At 44.3% G+C, this 13,141-nt stretch overlaps 1 protein-coding gene across 1 annotated transcript; it reads left to right on the forward strand.

Moving 5' to 3' along the window:
- The first annotated feature begins 10,635 nt into the window (after window positions 1-10,635).
- On the forward strand, window positions 10,636-11,580 carry LOC121591503. The gene has a single exon (XM_041912095.1). The coding sequence runs from the start codon at window positions 10,636-10,638 to the stop codon at window positions 11,578-11,580; it is 945 nt and encodes a 314-aa protein (XP_041768029.1).
- The last annotated feature ends 1,561 nt before the right edge of the window (window positions 11,581-13,141 follow it).

Below are 13,141 nucleotides of genomic sequence, written 5' to 3' on the forward strand. Positions count from 1 at the left end.
TAGAAACCAAAACACGCTCGCGCCTCCGCGTAATTCCGCGTATTTCCAACCGTCTCCCCATGCTTCTACATGCCCCTCGCCTGAAAGTCCACACTTTTTCATTCTCATTGCTAGTAGGGTGGTCACTTACGATACAGAGCCCTTTGTGCAAAGCATTAACAAGAACTACAAACTGACGCTTCCGGATTTAGGTAGAGTGAGACATCTCGTACCGATCGCGGGCAGTGACAATATCAAAAATTCTTTATCAATTTCATCAAGCCGCAAGAAAATACACCAAACCCCGTCCTCTCGTTCACTGCCACATCGATGCTTATCAGAAGAGAAGCAACGAGAGGAGCGATATCTCGAAATGGTGATGAGCCACAGCCCACAGAGCAGTCTTCGGAACCTCGACAAAAATGTCTCCCAAAAAAAAAAAAAACTACCTCCTTTTCGAAGCATGTTTGGCCGTATTCCTCAACGGTAAGTGTTACGTGCGTCGTCAATCCGTACGAATTGTACGTCCAGGACGAACAGCACATTGAAACAATTGACAGAATCGTCAAGTTTTGTCGGCGGGAGGCGGAAGCATACGAAAGGAAATTGCAAACTGGCTCCGGTTAACGGAAAGTATGCGTAGGGGTAAGCTTTACCTGATGCGTTCCAAGCGTAGTACTACCAACTAGTATTGGTGGCTGGTACTTGAACTACTTTTTTCCTGAGTTACGCGAATAATGCGTTTCAGGGACATTCGCGTAACCAGGATTTTCGCGCAACTCGAATATCAAGTTTTTCAGCTAAAATATTGATGTTATACAGTTATTGATGAGAAAATTTAACCATTCGTGTTGACAATTTGTTCATTGCTTAGTGTTCAGCGACTTAAAACGATTAGCATAACTGCAATTCATTTTACATTTGGCAATTGTTGGGGTAAATTGTACCCATTTCACGTAGGAACCGTAATATGCATGCCACACGAGGCGTAAACTATAGAGTACACTAGATTTTAGCCATACAACCCAAAAATCCCTACTCGGAAAGTTTACGCTCACCCATACAAGTCAAGCGTTAGCACGTTCAGCCCGGCGCTGATTTTCATCAACTTTTTTCCGCCGGCTTCCAGAACGCAAGTAGTTGATTTTAAACCAATCATGCAAGTAGAAAAATGAGGGTCTTTGCTATAATTTTAACTCTATTCTGTTTATCAATACTGTTGTGTGTGAGATGAGTTTTTTTTATCAACCACAATAATTCTTAGAACACTATTCTTTTACTTTCCCACTGCTGCTAATCATGCGAGTGGAGTACAGTTGTTCGCAATGATTGTTTTTCCCTAGCAATAGACCAATGGCAGGCTCCAGGGCCTGCCATCGGCATATGGGAAAGTTTACTTAGTTTACTTAGTTTACCGGGCTGAACGTGTTAACTTATCGAGTTTACCTTTCGTGTGTCGTTGGTATATAAGATTTCCCGCGATTTTTTGGTCAGTTCCCATGATGTTTTGGTGCGTTCCCACGATTTTTGGATCGTATTGGATAGATTTTTGGTTCGTTTCCATAATTTAATGGTGTTTTCCGATTGGATGTCAATACAATTGGACCAAGAAATTCTGAGTAACGGCCAAAAAATCGTGGGAACCCACCAAAAATTGATAGGAACCAACCAATAAATCGTGGGAAATCCTGTAAGAACTGTGTCTTTGAACATGATGCGAAATTGGTCAAATGGCATCATTTCTGGATTTTTTTGTTAATTTCAAAAACTGCATCTAAACAATTCCTTGATAGCTTTAAGGTTCCAAAACAATAAAACCCTAGAAAAAACCGAGTAAGCTTGTTTAAAATTTGAAAACGACAGTATCATACTTTACAACCAAGTAGGTTTATTATACGAGTTGGCTTATCCTGAACAATTGGACAGCCGTGCTGTAGAAAAATGAAAACTAAATGACAGAAAGGGATTCGATTATTTGTTGATGTATGCGTGTGAATTCCAATGGCTGTTTTGGTTGATGTGTCGTAGTGTGGATGAAAAGATACGTATCACTGTCGAATCCACCCCTGTCTTACGTTCATTCAATTTGGCCTTCCCGCCAAACCTATAAGCCCACCTAGTCCCTATACCCACTTTGCTTTACAAGATCAGACTAGAGTTGACCGCGTCCAATTGAGGGTTTACGATGCCAAAGTTAGACTTGACGAAAATCGATAAGAAGTTTAAATCGATCTAATTTTCTATGAAAACCCTATATCGTCGTACGTCGCAATCAAATATAGTCAACTCTCTCTCATTTGAGAGGCAAATGAAAAATACAAACTAAAAAGAGATAGAACATTCAGAATGCAGTCATGACTGTTGCTATAAAAAACTGCGAACACGATTGCAGATTGCAGTAGACTAGAGTTGACCGCGTCCAATTGAGGGTTTACGATGCCTAAGTTAGACTTGACGAAAATCGATAAGAAGTTTAAATCGATCTAATTTTCTATGAAAACCCTATATCGTCGTACGTCGCAATCAAATATAGTCAACTCTCTCTCATTTGAGAGGCAAATGAAAAATACAAACTAAAAAGAGATAGAACATTCAGAATGCAGTCATGACTGTTGCTATAAAAAACTGCGAACACGATTGCAGATTGTAGTAAACCCACTGTAAATGGTAAACGGTGCGTGGGAGGGGTTGCAAATGAATCGCCTGCGTCAGGGCCCCAATGTACATCCTTCCGGGGCCCTTGTCGTTAGTACTCTGTAGTATGCTTCTTCTTCTTCTTTGCCACAACAACCGCTGTCGGTCAAGGCCTGCCAGTACCCACTAATGAAGTGAGCTTGGCTTTCAGTGACTTATTGTTACCATAGCAGGATAGTCAGTCCTACGTATGGGGGCACGGTCTATTCGGGACTTGAACCCATGACGGGCATGTTGTTACGTCGTACGAGTTGACGACTGTACCACCAGACCGGCCCGACTCTGTAGTATGCAGTAGGTATAAAAATGGGCAGACTAGCGATCTACGGGGCCCCTAAATCGGCGGGGCCCTAGGCGACCGCATAGTCCGCCTACCGTTCGAGCCGCCGCTGAGCATACATTATTCAATGACCATGGCAACACCATACACTAATAAGAGGGGTACAGATTTCAGAGGTTTCTCAAATAAGAGGGACTAAAATGTACTGAGCCGGTCTCATGGTACAGTCGTCAACTCGTACGACTTAACAACATGCCCGTCATGGGTTCAAGCCCCGAATAGACCGTGCAGCCATACGTAGGACTGACTATCCTGCTATGGGTGGAAATCAATAAGTCACTGAAAGCCAACCCCACAAGTGGGTTGGCAGGCCTTGACCATCATCGGTTGTTGAGCCAAAGAAGAAGAAGAAAATGTACTGAAAATGAGTCAAATAAGAAAGGGTTTTCTAATTGGAAAGGTCTTAAATAAGATATAGTCCACTGTTATCGATTTTGCAGTTCTTATAACAAATTGTATTGATTTGGCACATCAATTGTCAAATACAAAATAAATTCCCTGTTGATCAAAGTTTATACAGGGGTTCACACTATGTAGGGTAAATGTAACAATTGAGGTGTGGAACCGTAGGTCGTGTCCGCTATCGATGGCTTGCATACACACATACAGTCAGAATTAAATAGTTGAACGTTTTTGAGTTGGCATGCATTTTAGTTGAATGCTCAAAAGTTGGCTGACGTTTCAAATAAAAAGCTTCCGTTTGTATGGTAAACCGGTTTTTGAAAAATTGACAAAAAGCTCATGGCTTGCCGAGAAAAATTTCACCAAATTTTTGTATGGAAAAACGTGCCAACTAAAAAAGTACATATTCAAGAGTAAGCATGAAATCGAAGTTCAACCATTGGGACGCTTGTTTTTATTAATAATCCAGGCGTTCCCCGAGATACACGGTACCTCTTATACGCGGATTCGGAGATACGGTGTGGTTTTCCAAATTTGACAGTCTTTGAGCAAATTGTACTGATTTGACACATGCATTGTGAAATACCAAATAATTTCCGTATTGATCGAATGTAAAAATTACAATTTAAAAAGGTTTGAAACTGTTCAATTCAGTAGAAACATATCAATTAATTAATTTGGTGGCTAAAACCATCCCCAACTTCCAAATTTTTACGAAAATTAGCGATATTATGGCTAGAAATCACGAGATTCGACTTACGCGGAAATTCAAGATACGTGGTATTTTGCGGCCGTTTTCGGTCCCCATTAACCGTGTCGGGGACCGCCTGTAATTACTGCAGGCGAAAGAAAGAGTGCTGTTAATAAAACCTGCAACACTTACTCTCTATCTTCTTTAAGTGAGCTGTATTTATTTTGTAGATTTTGCACCCTTGTTTCCACTGCTAGAAATTGTTTTGATCCAAATGTCGTTTGGAGTTTGTTGTCCGGAATCAGATTGTTTGCTAGTACCATGTCACCCTCAGTTATCAAAGATTGCATAGCATTCCTTTTTTGACTTTTTTGGCTTCATATTCCTTACCATTCTTTTTCTATGAATTGTCCTGATCTATTATTTCTTCTCGTGCAATCCTTTTTATATAGAATCCACTGATAGAATTTTCGAACTTATCGTCCTGCCAAACATTAAATCCGTTGGGGTCCTCTCTGTCGTGAAATGAGAAGTGGTGTAGTAAATCATAAGGTATTCATTAAGATCCTTCTGCCAATCTCGCCCGTAAGCTGCGCCTTATCAGTATAAATTTTTTTGACGTTCGACCAAACCATTCTCCTGTGGCCAATAGGATGTCAATTGATTTAAATAGATCCCATATTCCTGTCTAAAATCATCCAACTCTGTTCCAATCAATTGCTTAGTATTATTATTATTATTATCATTATTATTATTATTATTATTATTATTATTATTATTATTATTGGTTCAGGCTTCTGGCATGTCTGGTCATCATACCCGTTTTCTTAAGCGTCGTTTCATAACTGATTCACCCGTATGCCCTTGGTGCGCTAGTTCCAACATTCGGGATTGAAGTGCTATTGGGCACAATCAGTTTGTTTCCTCTGACTAACATTTATCCTACTGTTCCCAGCTCATCCTTGAATGGTACATAAGCTGATTCTACCCAAACTATTTTTCAATTTGTTTGTAAACTATTTTTAAATTTTTCCAGTTCTTCGTAACTTTTTACTACTTCTTAAAATTCCTGTATATAAATCGCTGCTGACTCAATCATTGGACCAACTAAAAATTTGCTCTCTTCGTCAAGGAAGTAGTTTTGCTTGTCAGGCAACAATCGAGATTATGGGTCCGCAATATTCCCTTTCCGATGTTTAACTACGAATTTGAACGATTGTAGTCTAAGTAGCCATCGTTCGATTCGTGCGCATGGTCTTGACTCGGGTTTGAATATTATGTGTATTGGTTTATGGTCCATTTCTAATTCAAATATGCGTCCCAGCAAAAAAGGTGAAAATCGTTCTACCGCTCAAACCAAACCTAATGCTTCTTTTTCCGGTTGACAATAACGGCGTTCGGTAGTCGTGAGGCTTTTACTTGCATACGCTATCGTTCTTGGACCATTATCCTGTGATCCTGAGGACTGGACAAGCACCGCTCGCACACTGATTGGTGATGCATCATGTCCCCATGTCCTCATATGATAAAAAAAAACTGTAAATTCCAAGTATCCGCTACCTTCCCCTTCAACTTATTCGATGCCTCTTCCTCTTTTTCACCCCACGAGAATGCTACCCTTGTATGAGTCAATTGGTGTAACGGTGCTGTTGTGTTGGCTAAATTAGGTAAGAATTTGCTGAGATATGCGATTAAACCAAGTAAATTTTTTTCTGTTGAGGAAGATGCTCGAAATTTATTTACGGCTTCTACTTTTCCTTGGCCCGGTTTAGTACTTTGGGTTGATCCCAAAAATTCAAAAACTAAGACCCTAAACAGACACTTGTCTTGATTAAGCAGAATTTCTTTCTCTTCCAATACGCGCAATACATATTCTTACACCTTGTCATGTTTTTTTTTCTGACTGAGCTTAGATCAATGTATCATATATGTAGTTAACAACCTTTTTAGTAAATTATGTCAAAATTCCATAATGCAGCTGTGTCAAACTCATTTCATCAGAGGGCCGCAAGTACAGATTTTCAGTGATTCGCGGGCCGCAAATGTGAGAATAAAAACTATACCTCAATATTTATATAAAATACTGTGTACTGTAAAATCATTATTGTTAAACAAATTGACTTTTTGTACTCCTCGCTTCAAATCTGGAATAGTTTCCTATTTACAAATTTGCTATGTTATTTTTCATTGTGCACTTTTTTATTTCGAAAAATAGTTTAATGTACTTTTAAAGTCACATGCATTTTTTATCCTTATTATTAAAATACGACATTTTTCATTAGTCGCGTTCTAACACGGTAGTTCTGTTAGAAAATATCGTCCAACCACACTTTTTCACTAAGGTATCTTTTTCGCGAGGCGAATCATTTTCAAGCCATCCAAGCTATCCATCGCTGGATGAATAACAAATATATTTGCCTGCAATTTTTTGACAGATCAAGAGAAAAATTGTAATAAAACGTGTTTAAACATAATTTTTGCTAATTTCCAAGTTCCAAGAACCCGTATTTCACAAATAATTTTTTTAAATTACGATAATTTTATCTGACAAAGATTCGTTTTTTGACACTTGAAGGGAGATGATTCGCGAATTGAGGTAGTGGACTGTGTGAGCTAATCTATGGAAATAAGCTATACATCGCAGGACTTCGGCATTTCGATTATTTTAATCCTTAATCTAAATACTCATGGCTTAAGCGTAATCATATCATTTTGGTTTTGATTTTTGGGGAGGTTGGAAAGTACATTAATTCGTTTTGTAGAATGTGGGGTACACATAATTCCAACTTGGCTACAATCATTTTTATTAACATTAACATTTATGGTGGCATGATTATGAATAAAACAGAAGTGGCTTTAATCGAACATCAAAAATGTAACATTCTAAGGTCGGAGTGCAAAATTCGTTCGAAAAAGAATTTCGGAGCCCAATGAATCCTTAACTCGGCACTCGGGGGCATAATTGGTCAAATTCGGGTAATTGGGGCATGGTCAAATTCGGTAGGACCGACCAGATCCATTTCTCACTGCAGATTAGCCGCTCCGTGCGACAACCGATGACTCCAATGGTTCCGAATGGCATTAAACGGCTCTATAAGCTTCGGTCGGCACCGAACGGAACTGTTGGTTTGATTTGGACGGATCAGGAGTCAGAATAGCTAAGATCAAAAATGACGATTCTGACAATCCAGCACTAGTTGTTGCGAAGATTCCAAGTGTGTGTATGAAAGTATTCCATTCCTTTTTCGTTTGTAGAAGGTTGACGCAAATCTATTTTTCCATATTTTTCCATAGAATGTGCAATCGAGTGTACACAACATTGTGCTAATATTCAGAATTTCATCGAAACATTATGAGTTTGCATTCAAATCAATTTTTCTTAAGGGTTTCAATTGTTCTGTACGATTGTGCAGCATAAGTTTATGAGATGTTATGGTTACATTCATGTTAGATTCGAAAGATATACCATCAAAATGATTGTTCTTCTCTGGAAAATTTTATACAATTAGACAAATAGTAATAACAGTTTTTTGGTTTGCAGTGCATTTAGCAATTCTCAAAATATTCTCGCGGGCCGCATTCAGCATTGACGAGGGCCGCATGCGGCCCGCGGGCCGCCAGTTTGACATACCTGATCTATAGTATTCATAACACTCTCCTTACCTGACTCTCAGCTTATTGAGACAGTTGGGATTCAAGTGCCATCAGCTGATCCGCTAGATTCATCTTAGCCGGAGATTTGAACGCGCGTCATTAAGAATGGGACATCGTCCGCGCCAATAAAAACGGGCGGTTATTGTGAGAGGACTTGCGAGTGGGGTCCTATACCGTGGCTTTCCCGCGGTAATTCCAGTTCTACGCTAGATATATTTCTAACAAATATATGCAACCGCATTGATGTCTCGACCACTAACAAGGGGCTTTCATCTGATCATCTACCAGTGACAATAGGCATCAGTGTTTCGGGGTCTCAAATCAGACAACAGCATCGGAATTATCGGGACTGGATCGGCGGACTGGCTTCGTTTTGAACACCTTATGGGGGAGTATATCGATGCCTCCCCATCTCTCATTACGGTTAAGCAATCTAAAGGAACGTTTATAGTATGAGAGAAGCCGAGATACGCTGGTTCACTTTCGGGATAAAGAACTAGAACTGAATGCGGTGGCAAAGCGTTAAAACTCTTTCGGACGAAGGCTCCAAGGGCAGGAGATTGGGCCTCCTACTCTGCACTCTGTGCTCTGCTACTTGTCGGAGCTAAACTGATTGAGACCAGACGCAATGAAGTTAAGCACAACAAGTTTGCGAACAGAGTACGTACCTTCCCCTGATGCTCGAGGCTCTTCTGGCCTATGACTAAGGTTTTCAAAGAAAAAAGGAAGCCCATCCCCATTCTTAAAAACACCCCTACTTCCGCTTTCACTCCTAGTGAAAAGGATAAAACTTGCGCTTCACATTTTGCACTAGCCCACAGGCTTAATGATCCACTCACAAGCCCGTTTGAGGATGCTGTTCATGCTAGGATTAGGGAGTTAAATTCGGCACTTTTGGATGCCGCAGAGATTGACCGCGTAGATCACCAGCGGAGAAGTTCTTAAAATCATTAAATACAGTGTTAGCTATAAGGCTCCGGGATCAGATGGACAGTGTGGAGATTTGCTAAAGTAGTACCAGTACTGAAACCTGGGAAGGACCCATGCTCGGGATCGAGCTATCATCCTATTTCTTTATTGAGTGCCATGAGCAAATTACAGTGTTAACCTAGCCAATCCGGCATCTATTCGGGCCCTGTATGAATCGGACATAGTCAAGAATGAAAGCGTCCTACTCTGGATCGACGGCTCCATTGTGTGTTTGATCCATTAAGCCGTCATATCGGTGTCTCTGGTATGTTTGATCCATTAAATACAAAAATACGTCGTTGTGTGTTGTTTTACTCACTATGTAATATTTCAAAAAATATACCATGGGCTAGTTACCAAACAAGTAGTTGTTTTTTAAACAATGTCTGCTTATACAAAAGTATTTCAATATAAAAAGTTCATTGTATGTGGAAGATCATTTATCATCCATAGATGTAATTTACAGCTAATATGTTGCTATTTTGTATCTATTCTTTAACCATTCAAGCAATGTGGAATGTATGTCCACATATGTTTACAATAGTGTGGCGACCACGGTGTGGCTCTACCACTGTTCGGAGCTGACCTCCGGCTGTATACATCGCACACGGATTATCGAAGAAACGTCAGCCTGACATACACCGCGCACGGATTAACAGAATATGTCAAGTTGACATAAGCCACGAGGCCGCGCAAGAGACTTCCGTCTCAGCGTTTTATAAAAACCCAGCGAACACTACACGCGCTCTCTTTTTCTTTTATTCTCTTCTCCAAGCCACATCGAATTTTGTAAACCACATTCGACAAAGTTAAATAAATCTTGGCAATCTCAAAATACAAAAATGGTCTACCGTTTATTCTGGTAGCCAAAACTGGTGACCCCGACGTGATTGCCAAAAAAAAAAAAATAAATTCTTTTGTTATCGCGAGTGCGAATATTTCGACGCGAGTGCGTGTGGTTTCATTGTGAGTGTGTGCGTAGTGCGTGTATTCCGTGAGTGCGTGTGTGCGTCGCCCGACCGAACATTTTTATCGCCGCGAGTGAAAATTGTGCCAGTGAAGTGTCCAGAGGATCCACGACCTGGCAGCCAGTGACTGACTGATCCCCCACGGAAGCAGATCGACGAGCAGAGAGAGAGAGAAAGAGCACCCCAACGGTTACACCAGCAGTTCACGCCGACGATCCGGCTTGTGCGACCAGCACACTTGCCGATGTTCCGGCCCGTGTAACAAGCTAACCTCGCCGACGATCCGGCTTGTGCAACCTGCACTCTCCGCCGATGTTCCGGCTCGTGTAACCTGCGAACACCGCCGACGATCCGGCTTGTGCAACCTGCACACTCCGCCGATGTTCCGGCCCGTGTAACCATCGAAACATCGCCTTACGATCTACGAAGTACACTGACGTTACGGCCCGTGTTGTTAGCAGCTTTCGCCGACGATCCGGCCCGCGCGACCAGCAGCTTACGCCGACGATCCGGCCCGTGTAGCTAGCAGCCCACGCCGACGCTTCAGCGTACGACCCCGCTCACCGCGCCAACGTTCCGGTCCACATAGCCAGCAGCCTTCCTCATCGATCCGGCACGTGCCCTCAGCTGTCTGCGCCTGTGAAACCAGCGACCCGTACCAACGATCTGGCTCGAACCAATTACGCCGTCGTTCTGGTAAGTCCAAATACGCCGTCAATCCGGCCAGTGCAAGCGACATCGTCATACGCGACACGCCATTTTCCGACACCGCGACGCCATTTTATTCGTGTTGGTACAGCGCACCATTTTGTGTCAATCAGTTCAGCGCGCCATTGTGTACGAGCAGACAGCGCCATTTTCTTCGAAACCCTACAGCGCCATTTCGGGTTTTCAAAGCACCGTGCAGCAAAACCACGATTTTATACGTGGCGTAAAAGATGATGCAACACAGCCCCGACCGGCAGCGCGTTTCCCTAGCATTACCGCTTGTCCCAGAGGCGACTGAGATGAGACCGGCCGATGTTACCGACGCGGCTGCAGCAGCACCTACGATGGAGCCCACCGCAGAGCGCCAAGTGGACACATGCCACGCCATACGACTGAATGTACCGGAGATGGACATCAACAACCTACCGTCGTTTTTCTGCGCTTTAGAACATTGGTTCGCAGCGTCCGGTATCACCGCGAAAATGGACAGCCGACGTTTCCATATAGTGATGGCCCAGATACCTCTTCGTTTGTTCTCGGAGTTACAACCGCTACTAGGAAACGTGCCTGCGACTAACCGATACGATTTCGTGAAAAAAACCATCCTCGCACATTATAGCGAATCTCAACGCAGGCGACTAAATCGGTTGTTGTACGCGACCGAATTAGGAGACCGCAAACCGTCCCAGCTACTTGCGGAGATGCGTCGTGCCGCTGGCGATACGATTACCGAATCGCTCCTGGTGGACCTCTGGATCGGGAAGCTACCTCCACACGTGCAGTCGGCCGTTATCGCCGCACAAGGAGCGACAGCAGACAAGACCGCAGTCGCCGACGCTATAATGGAATGCATTTCACCTCTCGCCACGACCAGCGCTTGCAACACCATGGCCGAGGTACGCTCGACGAATGATTTCGAAGCACAAATGACGCGGAAAGTGGACGACCTTAGCCGCCAGCTCAACGAGTTCATGCGACAGTGCCGCCAAAGCGACCGCTTCCGGACTCACCCTCGTTCACAGCCACCGACACCGCCGCGTCGTGCCACTGACGCCACCGATGAACAGTGCTACTACCATCGCCGTTTTGGAAGGACAGCACGATCCTGCCGACAGCCTTGCTCGTATCCAGCCCCCGTGTCTCCGAGCTCGGGTCAACCGCCGTCATCAGCATGAGGATGCGCCGGGAACATCGGATCGCAAGTGAACACCATCTTACCTGTCAGCAACCGGATGGTGATCTTCGACCGCAAAACACAACACCGCTACCTTATCGACACTGGCGCTGATGTTTCCGTCATCCCGAAATCAGCTAACTACATCCCCACAAAGCCGTCTACGATGCGGCTATATGCAGCCAACGGGTCGCCGATAGTGGTATATGGTGAGTCCCTCCGTACAATTGATCTTAGTTTACGCCGTCCTTTCTTGTGGAATTTCGTTATCGCGGACGTAAGCTCTGCCATCATAGGAGCGGACTTTCTGCGCCATTACCATTTACTTGTAGATCTACGCCATCGCTGTTTAGTTGACGCGCAATCTAACCTCCGCGTAGCCGGCCAGCCGGACACAACCCGACAGTCCACCGTCAAGGTATGTGACACGTCGTCTCCCGTAGCTGACCTTCTAAATGAGTTCCCCGACCTCATTACGAACTCACCCCGAACGAAAACTCCGTCTGAAGTAGTGCACCGCATTGAGACCACGGGCCCGCCAACGTTCGCCCGCTCACGGCGTCTACCACCGGACAAATATGCAGCAGCCAAAGCAGAGTTTGAGTCCCTTGTACAACTCGGGATATGCCGACCGTCTAGCAGCAGCTGGGCCAGCCCGCTGCACATGGTGCGTAAAGCGGATGGTACCTGGCGTCCCTGCGGCGATTACCGTGCTCTCAACGCACGCACCAACCCCGACCGGTATCCGTTGCCATATCTGCACGATTTCACCATGCAGCTGGAAGGGAAGACCATCTTCTCGAAGGTGGACTTACAGAAGGCATACCACCAAATCGCCATCCATCCGGACGACATTCCCAAGACGGCGATCATCACTCCCTTCGGACTCTTCGAATACACCACTATGCCTTTCGGGTTGCGAAACGCGGCCCAAACGTTCCAGAGACTGATCCACAACGTCCTACGCGGGCTCGACTTCGTATTCCCGTACATCGATGACATCATAGTCGCCTCGAGGACACCGGAGGAACACCGAGACCATCTGCGACAGCTTTTCAATCGCCTCACGCAACACGGGCTAACCATTAACCTGGCGAAATGTGAGTTCGCCCAGCTAGAAATCTCTTTTTTAGGACACCGCGTCACCGCCGAAGGCATCCGGCCGCTAGAAGATAAGGTGGAAGCTATACGTCAGTACCCGAAACCGACCACCGTTATGGAGCTGAAGAGGTTTTTGGCCATGACAAACTTCTACCGACGTTTCATCCCTCATGCCCTACGAGCACAAGCGCCACTATTGGACATGATACCCGGCAATAAGCGGCGCGACAAAACACCGCTTTCCTGGACACCCGCTACCGACGCAGCCTTCGAAGACAGCAAACAGCAACTTGCCCAAGCCGCCTTGCTTGCGCACCCTGTGCAATCGGCGGAGCTATCTCTCTGGTGTGACGCTTCTGACTTCGCCGCCGGCGCCGCACTACACCAGGTCGTCGGTGGGCAGATGCAACCGCTTGGATTCTTCTCCAAGAAATTCGACAACGCGCAACGTAGATACTCCA

This window comes from Anopheles merus, chromosome 2L, assembly GCF_017562075.2.
Source record: "Anopheles merus strain MAF chromosome 2L, AmerM5.1, whole genome shotgun sequence".
Classification (NCBI taxonomy): domain Eukaryota; kingdom Metazoa; phylum Arthropoda; class Insecta; order Diptera; family Culicidae; genus Anopheles; species Anopheles merus.

What these genes read in the sequence shown, in the direction of transcription:
- LOC121591503 (XM_041912095.1), top strand. Translation starts at nt 10,636, where the DNA reads ATGATGCAACACAGCCCCGACCGGCAGCGCGTTTCCCTAGCATTACCG.